At 48.4% G+C, this 17,257-nt stretch overlaps 2 protein-coding genes across 2 annotated transcripts; one reads left to right on the plus strand and one right to left on the minus strand.

Annotated features, from left to right (window-relative positions):
• Positions 1 to 4,727: 4,727 nt before the first annotated feature.
• LOC123149322 (histone H2B.3-like) lies at positions 4,728 to 5,412 on the plus strand. Its single transcript, XM_044568963.1, has one exon. It carries the CDS (start codon positions 4,833 to 4,835, stop codon positions 5,259 to 5,261), a length of 429 nt encoding a protein of 142 aa, XP_044424898.1. The 5' UTR covers positions 4,728 to 4,832; the 3' UTR covers positions 5,262 to 5,412.
• Positions 5,413 to 6,004: 592 nt separating this feature from the next.
• On the minus strand, positions 6,005 to 13,757 carry LOC123149321 (protein STRUBBELIG-RECEPTOR FAMILY 3). Its single transcript, XM_044568962.1, has 17 exons — positions 13,185 to 13,757; positions 11,953 to 12,082; positions 11,794 to 11,862; positions 11,576 to 11,641; positions 11,417 to 11,488; positions 11,252 to 11,323; positions 11,089 to 11,160; positions 10,943 to 11,008; positions 9,698 to 9,763; positions 9,049 to 9,521; positions 8,913 to 8,966; positions 8,515 to 8,825; positions 8,162 to 8,430; positions 7,928 to 8,066; positions 6,994 to 7,133; positions 6,697 to 6,853; positions 6,005 to 6,560 (listed from the first exon to the last, which is right to left on the minus strand). Exons 1-17 carry the CDS (start codon positions 13,306 to 13,308, stop codon positions 6,474 to 6,476), a joined length of 2,367 nt encoding a protein of 788 aa, XP_044424897.1. The 5' UTR covers positions 13,309 to 13,757; the 3' UTR covers positions 6,005 to 6,473.
• Positions 13,758 to 17,257: the final 3,500 nt, after the last annotated feature.

A 17,257-nucleotide genomic window follows, 5' to 3' on the forward strand; every position in this document is an offset into this window, starting at 1 on the left:
ACAAGATCGTATAGTTCGTTTGCTAGAGTTTTTCCAATGTCAAGTATCTTTTCCTTAGACCATGAGATCGTGTAACTCCCGGATACCGTAGGAGTGCTTTGGGTGTACCAAACGTCACAACGTAACTGGGTGACTATAAAGGTATACTACGGGTATCTCCGAAAGTGTCTGTTGGGTTGACACGGATCAAGACTGGGATTTGTCACTCCGTATGACGGAGAGGTATCTCTGGGCCCACTCGGTAATGCATCATCATAATGAGCTCAAAGTGACCAAGTGTCTGGTCACGGGATCATGCATTACGGTACGAGTAAAGTGACTTTCCGGTAACGAGATTGAACGAGGTATTGGGATACCGACGATCGAATCTCGGGCAAGTAACGTACCGATTGACAAAGGGAATTATATACGGGGTTGCTTGAATCCTCGACATCGTGGTTCATCCGATGAGATCATCGAGGAGCATGTGGGAGCCAACATGGGTATCCAGATCCCATTGTTGGTTATTGACCGGAGAGCCATCTCGGTCATGTCTACATGTCTCCCGAACCCGTAGGGTCTACACACTTAAGGTTCGGTGACGCTAGGGTTGTAGAGATATAATATGTAGTAACCCAAAAGTTGTTCGGAGTCCCAGATGAGATCCCAGACGTCAGGAGGAGTTCCGGAATGGTCCGGAGGTGAAGAATTATATATAGGAAGTGCAGTTTCGGCCATCGGGAGAGTTTCGGGGGTCACCGATATTGTACCGGGACCACCGGAAGGGTCCCAGGGGTCCACCGGGTGGGGCCACCCATCCCGGAGGGCCCCATGGGCTAAGTGGGGAGGGGAACCAGCCCATAGTGTGCTGGTGCGCCCCCCCTTGGCCCATCCCATGCGCCTAGGGTGGGAACCCTAGGGTGGGGGGGCGCCCCACCTGGCTTGGGGGGCACTCCACCCCTTGGCCGCCGCCCCCCTAGGAGATCCCATCTCCTAGGGCCGGCGCACCCTCTAGGGGGCCTATATATAGGGAGGGGAGGGAGGGGCAGCCGCACCCCTTGAGTCTTGGCGCCTCCCTCTCCTCTGCTACACCTCTCCCTCTTGCAGTAGAACGGCGAAGCCCTGCTGCGGTGACCCCTGCATCCACCACCACGCCGTCGTGCTGCTGGATCTTCATCAACCTCTCCTTCCCCTTGCTGGATCAAGAAGGAGGAGACATCACGCTGACCGTACGTGTGTTGAACGCGGAGGTGCCGTCCGTTCGGCGCTAGGATCTCCGGTGATTTGGATCACGTCGAGTATGACTTCCTCATCCCCGTTCTTTGAACGCTTCCGCGCGTGATCTACAAAGGTATGTAGATGCAATCCGATCACTCGTTGCTAGATGAACTCATAGATGGATCTTGGTGAAACCGTAGGAAATTTTTTGTTTTCTGCAACGTTCCCCAATAGTGGCATCATGAGCTAGGTCTATGTGTAGTTCTCTTTGCACGAGTAGAACACAATTTGTTGTGGGCGTAGATGTTGTCAACTTTCTTGCCGCTACTAGTCTTATTTTGCTTCAGCAGTATCGTGGGATGAAGCGGCCAGGACCAACCTTACACGTATGCTTACGTGAGACCGGTTCCACCGACTAACATGCACTAGTTGCATAAGGTGGCTGGCGAGTGTCTGTCTCTCCCACTTTAGTTGGAGCGAATTCGATGAAAAGGGTCCTTATGAAGGGTAAATAGAAGTTGATAAATCACGTTGTGGCTTTCACGTAGGTAAGAAAACGTTCTTGCTAGAACCCTATTGCAGCCACGTAAAACTTGCAACAACAATTAGAGGACGTCTAACTTGTTTTTGCAGCAAGTATTTTGTGATGTGATATGGCCAAAGTTGTGATGAATGATGAATGATATATATGTGATGTATGAGATGTTCATGCTATTGTAATAGGAATCACGACTTGCATGTCGATGAGTATGACAACCGGCAGGAGCCATAGGAGTTGTCTTTATTTTTTGTATGACCTGCGTGTCATTGAGAAACGCCATGTAAATTACTTTACTTTATTGCTAAACGTGTTAGCCATAGTAGTAGAAGTAATAGTTGGCGAGCAACTTCATGGAGACACGATGATGGAGATCATGGTGTCATGCCGGTGACAAGATGATCATGGAGCCCCAAGATGGAGATCAAAGGAGCTATATGATATTGGCCATATCATGTCACTATTATTATTTGATTGCATGTGATGTTTATCATGTTTTTGCATCTTGTTTACTTAGAACGACGGTAGTAAATAAGATGATCCCTCATAATAATTTCAAGAAAGTTTACCCCTGGCCTTCATCTTTGGCGTGGATTTTTCTTTATTTCTTTTAAGACGTTCCGTGGAGTTTCAGGACTTTTGGAGTTGCGCAGAATAGGTCTCTAATATTTGCTCCTTTTCCAGACCAGAATTCCAGCTGCCGGCATTCTCCTTCCTTATGTAAACCTTGTAAAATAAGAGAGAATAGCCATAAGTATTATGACATAAAGTGAAATAACAGTCCATAATGCGATAAATATCGATATAAAAGCATGATGCAAAATGGACGTATCAATGCCAGACAAAGTTGTCCTCCTGCGCGAGTCCATCACCGCACATCGGACGCCGAGTCTCCACTGCGCGTCGCCGCCGAGATCCACCGCCATCAGTGTGTAGGATGAAGCACTGCTCCACCAAAGATGTTGTCCACCGGCCCCTCAAGTCCCTATACACCTCCAAGAATGATGCCCCTAAGGGGGAGACGACACAAGAGTGACATCGTCATCTGATCTACTAATTTAGGGTTTCCCCGGAGGTAGCAGACAGTTGTTTGGAACTTCTCAACAGCGATGCCTTCAAGAAGGAAACGACATCGAAGAGTGCCGCCATCGTCAGCCTTGGCAGCTAGCCAAGAGCAGGTTTTCACCCATATCTATTCGAAGAACCTCCATCAAGCATCTTGTGCACGGATCGCCGCCTTATCTGACGGGGACTAGACGAAAAGGGACCATACGCCACCGCCTGACCGGCCACGGCACCACCATGGTGCCTAAGCAGACGCCATGGTCAGGCCCACCACGCTAGCCCGTCGCTGCAGAACCAAGCCGCCGGCCGGCCACCATTATTGCTACCGCTACTCACACCGCCAGGAACCTGCTGCTACTTGCCGCCGGATCACCGTCGTGATGTGTGTTACTGCCGCGCGAGGGAGAGTGCCCCGCCGCCGCCGTCATAGGCCATAGCACAGGCTTCGCCCGACGTGATCTTCGACGGCGACTGATACGTCTCCAACGTATCTATAATTTTTGATTGTTCCATGCTATTATATTATATGTTTTGGATGTTTAATGGGCTTTAATATGCTTTTTTATATGATTGTTCCAAGGAATATCAAACAGAATCCAAACGAAACGAAACCTTCGCGCGGATCTTTCTTGGAACAAACGCAAACCAGGAGACTTGGAGTGGAAGTCCGGAACTCCGTGAGGCGTCCACGAGATAGGAGGACGCGCCCAGGGGGTAGGCGTGCCCCCACCCTCGTGGGCCCCACAGACTCCACCGACGTACTTCTTTCGCCTATATATACTCTTATACCCAAAAAACATCAGGGGGAGCCATGAAACCAGTTTTTCACCGCCGCAACCTTCTGTACCCGTGAGATCCCATCTGGGCCTTTTCCGGCGATCTGCCGGAGGGGGGTTCAATCACGGAGGGCTTCTACATCAACACCATAGCCTCTCTGATGATGTGTGAGTAGTTTGGTGTGCTCCAATCTTGATTTGCTGTTGTCCGGTACCCTGCTCAGGCCTGCTCGGAAGATCAAATGTGGGAAATCATAACTTGTTGTATCATCTTGCATAACATGATCATCGAGAGCGAGCAGGAAGAGCCAATGCTTGATACTGAACCATACTACAAGCAGGGTCCTCTAGCCGAAGTTGATCACCAGCTACCGGAAATCTGGACAGCCTACCTCACTATGCGTCAGGAGATCCGAGACCCACAGGTGCATCATCAACGGCCTATGGAGGATCCGAGACCTGGATCTGGTGAAGCACCTATGGAGAATCAAGGGCGACGCCGGGCTCGACGTGTGATGAAATATGAGTTTTTATTTGTTGAACTATATAATTTGTATTAAACTATTTGTTGTTGCACTATTTTGTTGAACTATTTGTTTTTCTGTGATGAACTATGTGATAAAAATATTATTTATGTTGAGAATTCAATGCCGAACCACGCCGAATATGAACCGTTTCTCACCGATATTGGACCATTTTTCTATTTATCTGGGCCGAAAAGCGGCCACGAATGGCCCGATATCGGCGCCTGGGGCCGACCTGGGAACGACGGCTGGATGCCCAACCGCCCCCAACGCTGATTTAGCTGTCGGCTCGCTCCCAGGCGGCGATTTTTGTGCTTTCTGAGAGGGCCAACAGATGGAGATGCTCTAGTCATGTGAAGCTGGAACATGCGTCGCTCTTCCTCAGCTGAGATGCAGAGGATGGAAAACCATCAAACCCAAAATTCCCGCCACGAAGAGAGTTTGATCTCCCCGCCCAAGTTTTGGCCACGTCATCGATCCGCGCCGAAGCTCATCAGGGCCGTCCATCAGAAGCAGCAGCGAGCGGCTGATATCCGTCGATAGACCACCCGACGTCACCGATCCGGGGCACCAACCCCTCCTCCAATCAGAGTCCACCTCCTCCTCTCCATAAATAAAGCCGCCGCGCCCTCCCCATCCCATCACCAACCAGCAATCCAATTCCCCACCACCAGTCCCCTCGCACCCTCCGGCGAACCACCGCACCTCTCCCCGGCGAAGCAACAGCGTCCGATGGCTCCCAAGGCGGAGAAGAAGCCGGCTGCCGCTGAGAAGACCCCGGCGGCGGAGAAGACCACGGCGGGGAAGAAGCCCAAGGCCGAGAAGCGGCCGCCCAAGTCCAAGGAGGGCGGCGCCGACAAAAAGAAGAAGAAGGCCAAGAAGAGCGTGGAGACGTACAAGATCTACATCTTCAAGGTGCTGAAGCAGGTGCACCCGGACATCGGCATCTCCTCCAAGGCCATGTCCATCATGAACTCCTTCATCAACGACATCTTCGAGAAGCTGGCCGGCGAGTCGGCCAAGCTCGCCCGCTACAACAAGAAGCCCACCATCACGTCCCGGGAGATCCAGACCTCCGTCCGCCTCGTCCTCCCCGGGGAGCTCGCCAAGCACGCCGTCTCCGAGGGCACCAAGGCCGTCACCAAGTTCACCTCCTCTTAGATACGCCGTTCCCTGTCTTCTTGGTCGGTCGATGCTTCTCTCTGTAATGGTTAGCTGTTCGGGCTATGTCCCTGTGTAACTTGTGCTGGTGTTGTGGCATCACACTGTTTCAGTATCTCGTGAAATAGTAACGATGGTTATTTATTCTGTCTATCATGTTCAGTTCTCACCGTGATATCCCTTTTCTTGAGTAGTTCTTGCTATGATCCTGTTCCTGAGTCCATCTTGATTTGGCTTGTTATGCAACCTTTGTTCTGAATTATGAATTATGATACGGTTTGGGCCGAATTCGATGGTTTGGGTTTTGCAAAAGGACACCAACCATTCGGCCAGACGCAATTTGTAGGTGACCAGTTTCCTGTATGAGGAATGGAGCGCAGGGCAGAAGGTTGTGGGTTACAAAATAGAAATAAACCAAGGAGGAAAATAATTATATTTCTTGAAATAATGTATATTTTTCAAGTACGGGTCTACAAAAGAAATTGTCAAAACCTGCAAGTGTGAGTTTATTCCTTTTTTTTCGAGTTAACTATGAGTTGATTCAACTTTGAATATTCCTTGCGAGTTGCATTGGTTGTAAAAATTATAAATTTGCAAGCCAGAGTTTAGGCCACAAAATGCTTGCAAAAAAGCATTCAGTTACATATAGGACGCGTCCCTCTTTGTTTTGGTATCCAGAAGACCAGAACATACAGATTTTACTTCCAACACGGTCCAACCTCATGCTAAGAGTGCATCCAGAATCACTACGCAATTGAGGCATTCCATAGGAATTCAAGAAGCTCGTTCATTTGTTCAAAGAGGGCTACATAGGAAATTTTCCTGTAGGGTTCTAGTCCTTCCGGCATTCCCCCAAAATCCATCACCAGAGATGATCATGGTATTGCAATAGCAGTTTTACATCCATTTCCTGCACATTCCCCATCTCTGCATTTCCCCTGCTTTCTGCGTCAAATTTCTGTTCACTAAATACCCGGTATTCTGTCTAAGACATTCCATTTGGAAAGCATGATGTTTTCCTTGAATGAATGTGACCACCACCTACTCATCATTTACATAGTTACATGATACACTGGTAAGGATCAATAGCTATACTTCTCCCAGAAATCTGTGACATATGATGTGCTCTGCATTATGCCAAAAGAAGTTCCATCCCAAAAATTTCCGAGCGGCGACTTTGCCCATGAGATTTGTGAATCATCGAACTGCTTGTTACTCTGATTCCTCACGAGAAGCATTCACAATGCTAGTTATGTCCTGGACAACTGCAGACACCGGTGGCCTGAATTCTGGCTCCCTCTGCATCATGAAAGTTTCTTATCAGATATGTTTTATGCCTTTGATTCATAAGGTTCTTGTGCAAAAAGTGGCAAGCATCACCTATAGTATGCTTAGGAAATTGCATCCTGGCAGTATTAGAACAAAAATGAATTACCTGGATACAGCGGCTGATTATGTCAGCAAACCGCGACAATACTTTCTCGGAGCACTGCCCTCGAATAGAAGGGTCCACCATCTTGGAAAGGGATTCAATGTCATGGAGCTGACAACCGGCCCATCTAACAAGATGCTGTTCATGGCGTGGGCGTGAACTGTATAATTTTTCGGTTTTCACAACAGACATGCAGGTGAGTCAGAGAGTTGTTTTCTTATGCCAAGCATGAGAGTTCAAATATGAAACAAACAAGGTAAGTTCGTTGTGAAGCCAAGCATGAGAGTTCAAATCTCTTACCTATCGTATGGTTTACGCCCGGTAAGAAGTTCTAGCATCACTACTCCAAAACTGTAAACATCGCCTCGTTCTGAAATGATCCCAGATTCCTGGAATTCAGGCGCATCATAGTTCAGTAATGCGCGCAACCGACCTGACAGCTGCAACAAAAAGAAACATCCGTGAGCACATAACAAGATGAGTCTGTCAATGCATGGGCGAATTAAATAGGCTAAGGCAAAGGCTAAGTATACTCATTTGTGGTCAAAATAGGATATAAAGCATCAACAGCTACTGAAGTCAGTAACTAATTAAATCCTTCTAGCGAACGGTCCATAAAGCTTTTCTAACAAGTTAAATCTACTCATTTAACATGTTGATACTCTAGTGGAATACCCCGGTAAAGAAACAGTAGGCCCTGTTTGGATTGGATGTAAATTTTGTGTGATGCCCGGTATTCAGTTCAAACTTCAGCTAAATACCGGGGAGCTCACTAATTTCACACTCAATCCAAGCGGGGCCTTAACAGGAAAGACAATCTGTTATCCCCATTACCAGATTACTAATTTTAAGACTTCGAAGGGCGAAGGCATACACCAGAAACCTTTCATTTTCAGTACAGTGCACTGATTTACTGATACTAAAAGACTATTAACAAATTATCACAGTCTATTAGAAAGCTAAGGGAAGACAGAAATGCCGTATCATGCAATACACAACCACATTAGCAAAGCTGATTATCAAGATCTGACGTTGATACAGATTTTCTTAGAATGAACTAGTGCATGTTGGTACATCACTATTAACAGATATGCTTCACATGCTATACTAACTTTGGGCTGTATCACAGTTTTGAGACATAGCACCATCAGCCCTTAAAGTAAGAGGGACCTGAACTTGCCCCATTTTTATGTACTTAGAACATGCAATATCTATAACACATATTACAGCTTACCTGAGTGACAGAACTTGAGGGCATCAGCTCTGCTAGTCCACATTCAGCAACACACACTGACAACTTATCATCTAGGAGAACATTAGCTGGTTCAAAATTCTGATGCACGATCGGGGGTTGGAAGCTTTCATGAAGATACCTGCAGGGAAAGAGTAATTCAGAGTATAAATCTCCACACATGTTAAGAGAGGCAGATATGGACTGCATAAAAGATAAAACTATAATTTGGCTTACTCTAAGGCTTTGCCGGAGCTAAGAGCAACCTGGAGACGAGCATTCCATGATAGTTCAATGTCGATTTCCTCTCTATCATGAAGTGCATCATCTAGTGTTTTTCTGCTGAAGTGATTGTATACAAGTAATCGCTGTCCATATTCAGCACAGTATCCAACTAACTCAAGGGTGTTGGGATGCTTGATCTCTGAGATAAGCGCAACCAGTTCTAGAAAGTCATCCACTGACACTCTTCCATTGGGATTGTCGATCTTCATAACTTCCAATAACTACAAAGAATAAAATAAATCAAGCATAATGTTTAAACTGCACGACAAATAGTGAGTTGCATTGTTACAAGTAGTACTTCATACCTTGCCTTCAGGAAGCTCAGCTAGGTATACTTTTCCTAATCTACTCTCTCTTATCACATTCTGCTCTCTGAAATTGCTTGTATATTGCTGAAGAGATGCAACAGAGTAGGGTGTGGCAGATGTCGGGGTACTTGTCCTTGGTGGAGGGCTATGCCTCCTTTCTGGAGCAACAATGGGCTTAGGCTGTACAACAACTTTTTCAGTAGGGGGTGGTGGAGGGGGAGGGGGTGCAACTGCAAAAAGTTCCGAGTCTGTCCGATCCAAATTAATTATGTGCTCCTTTCGGTTTTCAGCAGGTTTCTTTGGGAGAGCTGCAAGCATTTGCACAGAACTTAGACATTTTAACTTGGTGAACAACATGTCAAAATTAGACTGTCCTTGTTTCAAGGGCTTCATACCTGCTGCTGCCAAACTTGACTCACGGCTCCTCTTTTCAAGGGTCTCACCTGGACCTATCAAATAAAATATCTTCAATTAATACAGAAAAATAAATCCAGAACACCCTGTTCTACCGGTATATGCACAGAAGTTAACCTTTTTTAGTATCATCCCTTTTTTGCACTGAAGCCGGCATAATTTGGGGCTCAACCCTATGATGGACCCTTCCCAGCTGACTTCTGTTATAATCATATCTTGACCGTCTCTCTTGGTACTTGGTCAAACAAAAGATTACCAGCAGGACTATAGATATGAATAGCACTACTACAAGAATAACAAATCCGGCAATCTTGAGCTTTTTTGACGAATTATGTTTCTGAGATGATGAGGTGCTATCTCGAGTAGTTGATCCATCAGAAGAGTTTGAGGGAGGAGGGGATTTTGAAGGGGGCGATGGAGGTGAGGGTGCTTTTGTTGGACTTAGATCTGTAGGCGTTGTTGTTGGAGTTGGGGCTTGTTTTGGTCCTGCTGGTGTTGGAGTTGGTGCTGGTCCTATTGATGAAGGCGGCGACGCTGAAGGCGGTGATGCTGACGGGGCTATAGTCGTATTAAATGGATTACCATCCTTTCTGCACTGGAATTATGTCAGTCACTTAACACGTCACACAAAATCAATGCAATTAAATATCTAGATCTTCAATAGATGAAATAATGTCAACATTAGACAATGTGATAGGCTGATAGCTATTGCAACTAGGCTGGCACTAAGAAATAGATGAATAAAAGAATGAAGAGGCTTTCTCACTTGAAGATCGGTATGTTCTCTAGTTTCGGAGGTACTGGTCCAGAAAACAAGTTGTTCTCTACATTCCTGAACAGAGTAAGGAAATTGATAAGTAACAAAGAGAACCATTTAATATCTGGAGTAACATCTTTACCACTAGAACAGCATATGGGTTAAACTTTATACTTTGGTAGTGCCATCAATAGCATTGTTCTTTTCTATCAATTAAAACAAAGAAAATATATAGCGTTTCCAAAGGAAAGTTTAGAAGCAAAGCAACTGCCTATTGGGAAATTAATTGCCGGTGCGGTGCCTATTTAACAAAAACTGCAGTAAAATGGAAAGATGCATTGGCTTCTCGAAAGAAGAAATCAGCTACAGTGGGAAACCATTGCCTCCAGAAATAAATGAAAGCCAGATGACAGAAGTGCTTCCTACTACCAGAAGGTATCATCAAGAGACATGAAATAGCGTTTTACTCTCTCTGTACCGTAATATATTATGGTACAGAGGGAGTAACACCTTAATATATTGTGCAAAACATTCAAAAGGCATAAGTTTTTGTGTGTCAGCCACCATGATCTTATAGACTTATCCTCTGAAGACAAATGTTGTGCAACTGATGGCTTGATGGTTTTGTAAGTAACTATCTAAGGCTCTGTGCGTCTGGTAGAACCAGGGGTCCTACCGGACCTGCTCCGGAGTTTGTAGGGGAAGGATGGAGTGGGACGGGGCGATGACCGGGCGCGCCGGCGGCTGGGCGCCGTCGCGTCGGAGGGAGATGGCGGCGGCGGCTAGGGTTAGAGGCGGCTAGGGTTCCGGCTCCTCCGGGAGCCGGGCAATAGGGATAATAATATTCTTATTGCTTGATTAGATTGATACATCTCCTCTCCTTATATAAAGAGGTTTACTTGACTCCTATCCTAAGCAAACGATCCTAATGCGATAAGATAATTGGGCTAAGCCCCTAATAATGATTAAGATACTTGGGCCATAACCCACTGGGCTAAGCCCCTAATATGCTGGTCATAACAGCGTCAATCAATGCAGAGGCCAGGGGCATGCCTCTTTTTCGAAGAAAAGGTAAGTAACTGACTAATAAGCACATAATAATATTAAATCAGCAAAAAACTTAACCGGAACAGGTAGAATTAAATCAGCAAAAAACTTTACGGGAACAGGTAGAATTAAATCAAATGCCTTCTATTCAATTTGCTAAGATAACTGAAAGAGGATGATATAAGGAAGAAGACAATGAGGGATTACAGGTCTTTGATGGGGAGATCCTGCAAGTTGTCAAGGGTCCCTGACAGTTGATTGTCTTGTATGCGCCTATCATATAACAGTTAACAAATAAGGAAACAGAAATGACCTGGGAAAATAGGAACATGAAAGGTAAGATGTAAACTCACAATGTAGTCAAAGATGACAGGTTTTTCATTGAAGGTGGTAACACACCAGTAAAGTTGTTCTCAGAAATATCCCTGTAACAAAGCTTGGATGCTATCAGCAAGCAATTAATACATCATCCTGATCAACACCTATAAAAGTGTAGGAAATAGGGATACATCTTACAGATTTATAAGTCCAGCAAGTGAATCGAAAGCATCTGGCAGTTCTCCATCTAGATGGTTGACGTTGAGTGACCTGGGAAAAATAAGGATATTAAGAAATGCGCTTGACAAAACAAACTAGCATGAGTATAGACTCGTTGAGAAAAAAAAAGAAGAGGAGTCTTACATGGCTGATAAACCTGTAAGTTTGGACAACGAACTGGGAATACTTCCAGTGAGCTGATTAGCAGAGAGGAAACTGCAGCAACAGTGAGTAAAGATTGTACCATCAGATGGATTATATCTCAAAGACTAAAAGAGTTGCAGACGAGATCAAAACACGTACAGATTCTGCAGTGTGAGAGGTAGGTCTTCTGGTATAGTTCCACCAATATTATTGTTACTAAGATCTCTACGGGAACAGGTAGAATTAAATCAGCAAAAAACTTTATTTGGATACAGAAAATATCAGTGATTTTTTTTACTGTGGCGACAATGGCGAAACAGGATATATATAATGATGAACTTCAGCAAAGAATAAATTTACTGCATTAGCGCCCTTACATGGTGGTGATTGAAGTGAAGTTCCCTAAGCTGCTCAGCTGCCCTCCCAGGTTTGCGACATTCATCTTTCTAGAAAATGGTAATCTCATAAATAGTCCAAAACAAACAAATCAACGAAAGTACGAAACAAAAGCGAGCCCAACGAAGAGCCTGACATACATTTTGGTAATGCCGGTGCCGGTGCAGGTAACTCCCTGCCAACCCTCGCCGCAGGGGTCTCCGCCGTTTGGAATCCACCCGGGAAGGCTCGGCGATCCGAGCGAAACGTACAGTCCATTCATAGCAATAACTACACACCACAAAAAGGATATAAAGAAGAAGCCATGAGCATGAGCATTATTAATAAGTGGAACCCATACAAATCCCCATGCTGCCAACTTTTGCATCACAGCACACATGAGCTGAAGGCAGCGAGCGATTTTTAAAAGAACAGGGATGCACTTGCAAAAGCCACACTGGGTTCCCCACCCACATTTGTACCACTAAACAGACTAATGAAAAAAGCTTGTGAGAATCAACACGTGTTACTTGGATCACTTTTGATTCCTACAGTTATCTCACCCCAGCACCTCGTTTGTCTGCTATTTTGCAGATTCACCGATACGGCAATTAGCGCGATTAAGAGTGAAACACGCGTTGTGGTGCCACTTAAAAGAAAAATCCAATCTACCATTGCTTTCGCTGGCCGTTCATGCTATCAACTTCGACCGATCCGGCTCACGACCAACATATCTCTTTATCCCGTTGCTGTCGAGGACGATGGGAGGGACACAGTTGAGCAGAGGACACCACGCTACTACTGTAGGCCTCAGAAGTTGCTCTCGTTATCCCTGCCGACAGGGACGGCCCGGTTGCTGGAAAGCCAGTAAAAACATCAACCGATCCGAATTACACATGTCGTGGTCGATCGCCTCGCGCTCGCCAGTTCTGCGTTGCCGCACCCGAGACACAAAAAATCTGGTGGCAATCTCATGAAGAACCGCGCTGCGGAATTCACCACCGGAGTTGAGCCAGTCGAACGTACAGACCTATCCGGAAAGCCGGAGGGTCCTTTGGGGCCCCCCGTCGGTGCGCTAGCTGTCACCACGTTCGTGCTCCCTCAAAGAAAAAAAAAGTAACCACGTTCGCATCGTACGCGAGCGCCGCCCGCAGCCGACACAGTTTCACCGCGCACGGTCAAATTGCGGAGTAAAAACCCGCGGAACCGGCGTAGATTACGGGCTCGCGTGAGATGGAGCAAGCGGCGGCGGCGGACCGAAAATCAATCCCCTGCTTCCCACTTCCACCGGCGAGGAGCATCGGCCCAACCGTGTCGGTCGCTCGCCGCACGCAGGCACGCACGCACGCACCGGAACGGCTAACGAGAGAAGGGAAAGGGCGAGGGGGCGTACCGTCGGAGGCGTCGGTGACCGCGCGCGCGCCCCGCGGCGCCAATGCGGCGGCGGCGACCAGCAGCAGAACCAGCAGTACTCGGCCGCCCCCGCCGCATGCGCGCGCCGGAGCCCGCCTCGTCATCTCCGCCCGACAATTCACACCATCCGGCGCGCCGTCTTCCCCGCTCCCCGCCACACGCGCGCGCGGGGCTGGAGCACGATCGGAGTCGGATGGGAACCGCCGGGCCGGCGCAGATCACGACCGCGTAGGGAACACCGGAAGAGGGGTGGCGGAGAAGTGGACGCGGGCGAGGCGAGACCAGCAGCAAGTGGCAAGCGAGCAGGGAGAGCACAAGGGAGGGAGGGCGTGCAGAATAATGATGCGGTGACGGGTGGAAGACCGAAGACGCGAGGAGGAGGAGGAGGAGGAAATGCGCGCTGGACTGGACCGGACGGACGGACGGGATGGCGCCGGGTGAGTTTTAGGTGGCGGGCGGGCCCAGGGTCACTCCACCGGCGGATCGGGCTGGCGGTCCACGGCGGCGGCGGCGGCACAGAGGATGCGCGCATGTGCGTGCGGTGCGAGCTCTGCCTGCCTAGCTGTCGTGCCTCTGTATTTTTGCGGCGGTTTGTGGGCGCATAGCTGGTTTTGCCGGGCCGTTTCGGCCTCTGGACTTTGGACCCTTTCTGCCCGCCCTCCCTGCGCCATCTTCATCTGTCACCATTGTCTCAAAAAAAAAAAAAAATCTTCATCTGTCACCACACGTAACACCGTAACTTTGTCTCAAAAAAAAGAAAAAACCGTAACACCGTAACACGAACACAAGTTGTATTCCACTCGTGTCTTCCGCCGTGGGCACATTTTTTTCTTCTTGTCGAGAAAGCCGTGACACTGACGAGATAGGCACACATCCGCTTCTCTGCCTCGTTTATTTACCATATCCCTGGAGCATGCACGAGAGGAATGAGTGTCGTGCACAGAGGGGATCGCTGCCTGCTCGCGTACCGCGCCACCCGTTGCTGCGCTCATAGGCCTCTCTCAAGATTTTCTGACAAGTTCCTTCAGGCAGGGTGCCTCCTGTCAATCAAATGGTGTGCACGCCAGCCCGTGGTCGCGGAATCTTCAGGCGTGCACGTACACGGCCACCACACGATGCGTCCGTCAATGGCGACGGCGAAGGCGACGTCGTCGTGAGAATCCATTTGCGTTCTTGTCTACCGCTTGGTCAGGGCGCGTTTTCAGCCCTGTCCAGATAATCTTTTGAGAAAAATCGTGATCGGAAGCCATGCACGAGAGAAGCGTGCGTGTCGTGTCCAGGCACCCATGTTCTCGGAATTGCCACATGCTCGCGTATTGTTCTACTCATTGTTTGCCCACGTAACAATCTTCTCGTGATTTTGTGAAAAGGTTCGGCCCTTCAGCTGGGTGCCTCAATCAACAATGTATGTGTGTGTGCACGACAATCCATGCTCGTGGAATCTTTCATTTCATGGGTGCACGTACACGAGCACGACACGATGCGTCCCGTCAATGGCGACGGACGGCGTCGGCGCCCGTCAATGCATGCGCACGCGACGGCTACGTACAGTGAGACTTGTAGTCCCGTGGCCGGTTCGTGCTGGCAGCCTACGGGCCGCTGCTTTTTCTTGATTTCTTCCTACGTGCTACTCCCTTCGTTCGGAATTACTTATCTCGAAAATGAATGTATCTAGAACTACGTTGTACGGTCCAAGTCGACGCCGACGTCGTGAGAATCCATTCGCGTTGTTGTCTACCGCTTGGTTTGTAGTGCCATCGATCGTTAGCTCCAAGTAGTACGCAGTAGGTATTGTTGCTCTGACCTGGTCATTTGTAACTACTACTACTACATAGTACCACATTTGTGTGCACAGTTGTTGCTTGAATTATGAGTTGCAAAGTTGACCGACCTTAGTTTTGCATGTGTAGTTGTCATTCGAATTTAGAATCGCACGAGTTGACCGACTTGTGCATGTATACTACAGTAGCTAGTTCTCGTTTAGAATTGCAATTTGACAGATTTAAGTACTTGCATATGTGTGTTTAGTTGACTTTGGGACATTAAAAGTATTCTCACCATTGAGAATTTGGGATGGATCGAGATCCTACGGTCCGACTTCATTTTCTTTGTTCCTTTCTTTCTTTTGGGATGCATCAAATATTCAAATTGTACCGCATCCGTCACGAAATGGCAGACGATGGCTTAGGGGATGTCAGGATGTGTCAACACAGACTTCTTAAACATTGAATTATACTACTCGCATCTTCAACTCCGACCGTTAAACCGCTCGCATATGTTCGAACAGCCTTGTTCGGACCGCATCCAACACGGTCTTATATCGGTCTGGGACACGGCCTCGATATACTTTCTCCTGCAATTCGGAGACAAACGTGGGGGTTTTGCAAGCATCCGGACAACACCCATGCCCACTTCTGATCACGGTAATAACACGCGGTTGCCGAGGCGTTTACTCCGGCTCCACCCGCCCGTCCCTCTGCTGCTCACCATTGCTATGTAAACTACTGCCCCGGCCATAGTCGCAGTCGTCCGTGTCCGATCCCTCTCCGCACCACTCCCACCAAGGATTCCTCCTGAGCCAAAGCTCTCTGGGACGGGCTGACGCCGGACCAGAAGAAGGAGATGGTTGCCATTTGTAGCCGGAGGACGACAACGTCCCAATGGAGGACGTGGCCGACGATGCCGGTGCTACTCTTCTCCTCCGCGCCACCCTCGCCGGTGCATTGCACCATGACCATCGGCTAGGACCGTGCCCATTACATGGACATGGTGCGGGACGAGCGGGAGGAGCAGTTCCGGGAGGCGCAGGCCCACCCCGCCCACAACCACCAACTTCTTCAGGAGCACCTACAGGTGGAGGAGCAGACCGGCAGGGTGATCGTGCCGGATGAGGACGTGGCTGAGCAAGCGAAGGAGCAGCTCGCCCCTGGCAGGGCGATCACGGTGGAAGCGGATGTGGCAGAGCAAGCGGCGGTGCTCGACTCCTACCGCTCCGCCCGCTGGCGGTACTGCCAGCAGCCGACAGAATTGGCGTCCGCCTACAAGGAATGTGACGAGACGGATGAGGCAGTGTTTGGCGAGATGGACGATGAGGACAACATGGTCGGCTCCGCCGAGACCGCGCCCCGCCACCACGATCACGAAGCCGACAAAGTTCGCAGGCGCTGCCGGCAGCGAGGAAGAGTAGTGCACGGTAGGTCGCCGGCGCTTGGGTCCCAGAAAGGCCACCGCTTCTCCCCTCCCGTCAACGCCAAGCTTAGTGGGCTCAACAACGAAGGCTGATTAGTCGCGGCGGCGTGGAGGCGGACAACTTCACTTTTCGGGGCTCCGGAGGCGGAGCTAGAGAGCGCCTAGGCGGAACTGAAGAAGGCAAAGCTTCAGTCCTCAGGGCTCATGGCCGGACACGGGGAACAAGCACCGGTGATCATAGATTAGGTGTATTAATTATACCTCAAGAGCCGTAGGAGCACAACGTATTTGATGTAAATGCAATGAAATTCGTCATGTTGATGTGAAATCTGGCCGTGCTTGAACGAATTTCGTCCAATTTGGATGACGGCCTCCCGCATCCTTGTCTGCGAACTGTCCCCCCCCCCCTTCTCTGCCTGTGGATGGATGCGAGAGGAAATTTGCGGGTTGCCGCTGGAGATGCCCTAACTCCCCGCAAAAAAGAAAAAAGAATTACACCACTAACAACTTAAACTAGTCAAGTGAAACCGATGTTACTATTGATTAACATTGCCACACATACATTGTTTCTTCAACACTAGCATATTCATATGTCAAGTGGTGGTCACGCGGTTGCATGCTAAAGGCATTATACGTTTGGCTGAGGTTTTCTCCGTGGGTGACGCATGAGGGTGATTTTCGACAAGAAACTACTCCCTCCGTTCGGAATTACTTGTATCGGAAATGGATGTATATAGAACTAAAATACATCTAGATATATCCATTTATGCGATAAGTAATTCCGATCGGAGGGAGTAGCAATCGTCACGGCCCATGAGTTTTACCTTCCCACCCAAGTGTGAATGATCTCAGGTCAACCACGGG

The sequence above is a fragment of the Triticum aestivum genome, chromosome 7A, assembly GCF_018294505.1.
Source record: "Triticum aestivum cultivar Chinese Spring chromosome 7A, IWGSC CS RefSeq v2.1, whole genome shotgun sequence".
Lineage (NCBI taxonomy): Eukaryota > Viridiplantae > Streptophyta > Magnoliopsida > Poales > Poaceae > Triticum > Triticum aestivum.

Excerpts from the sequence above, each read along its gene's own strand:
- LOC123149322 (XM_044568963.1), top strand. The coding sequence starts at position 4,833 with ATGGCTCCCAAGGCGGAGAAGAAGCCGGCTGCCGCTGAGAAGACCCCG.
- LOC123149321 (XM_044568962.1), bottom strand. The coding sequence starts at position 13,308 with ATGACGAGGCGGGCTCCGGCGCGCGCATGCGGCGGGGGCGGCCGAGTA. Across the intron at positions 12,083-13,184 it reads GGTCACCGACGCCTCCGACG|TTATTGCTATGAATGGACTG; the intron begins GTACGCCCCCTC and ends TGTGGTGTGTAG. Across the intron at positions 11,489-11,575 it reads CCTCTCACACTGCAGAATCT|TTTCCTCTCTGCTAATCAGC; the intron begins GTACGTGTTTTG and ends CTGTTGCTGCAG.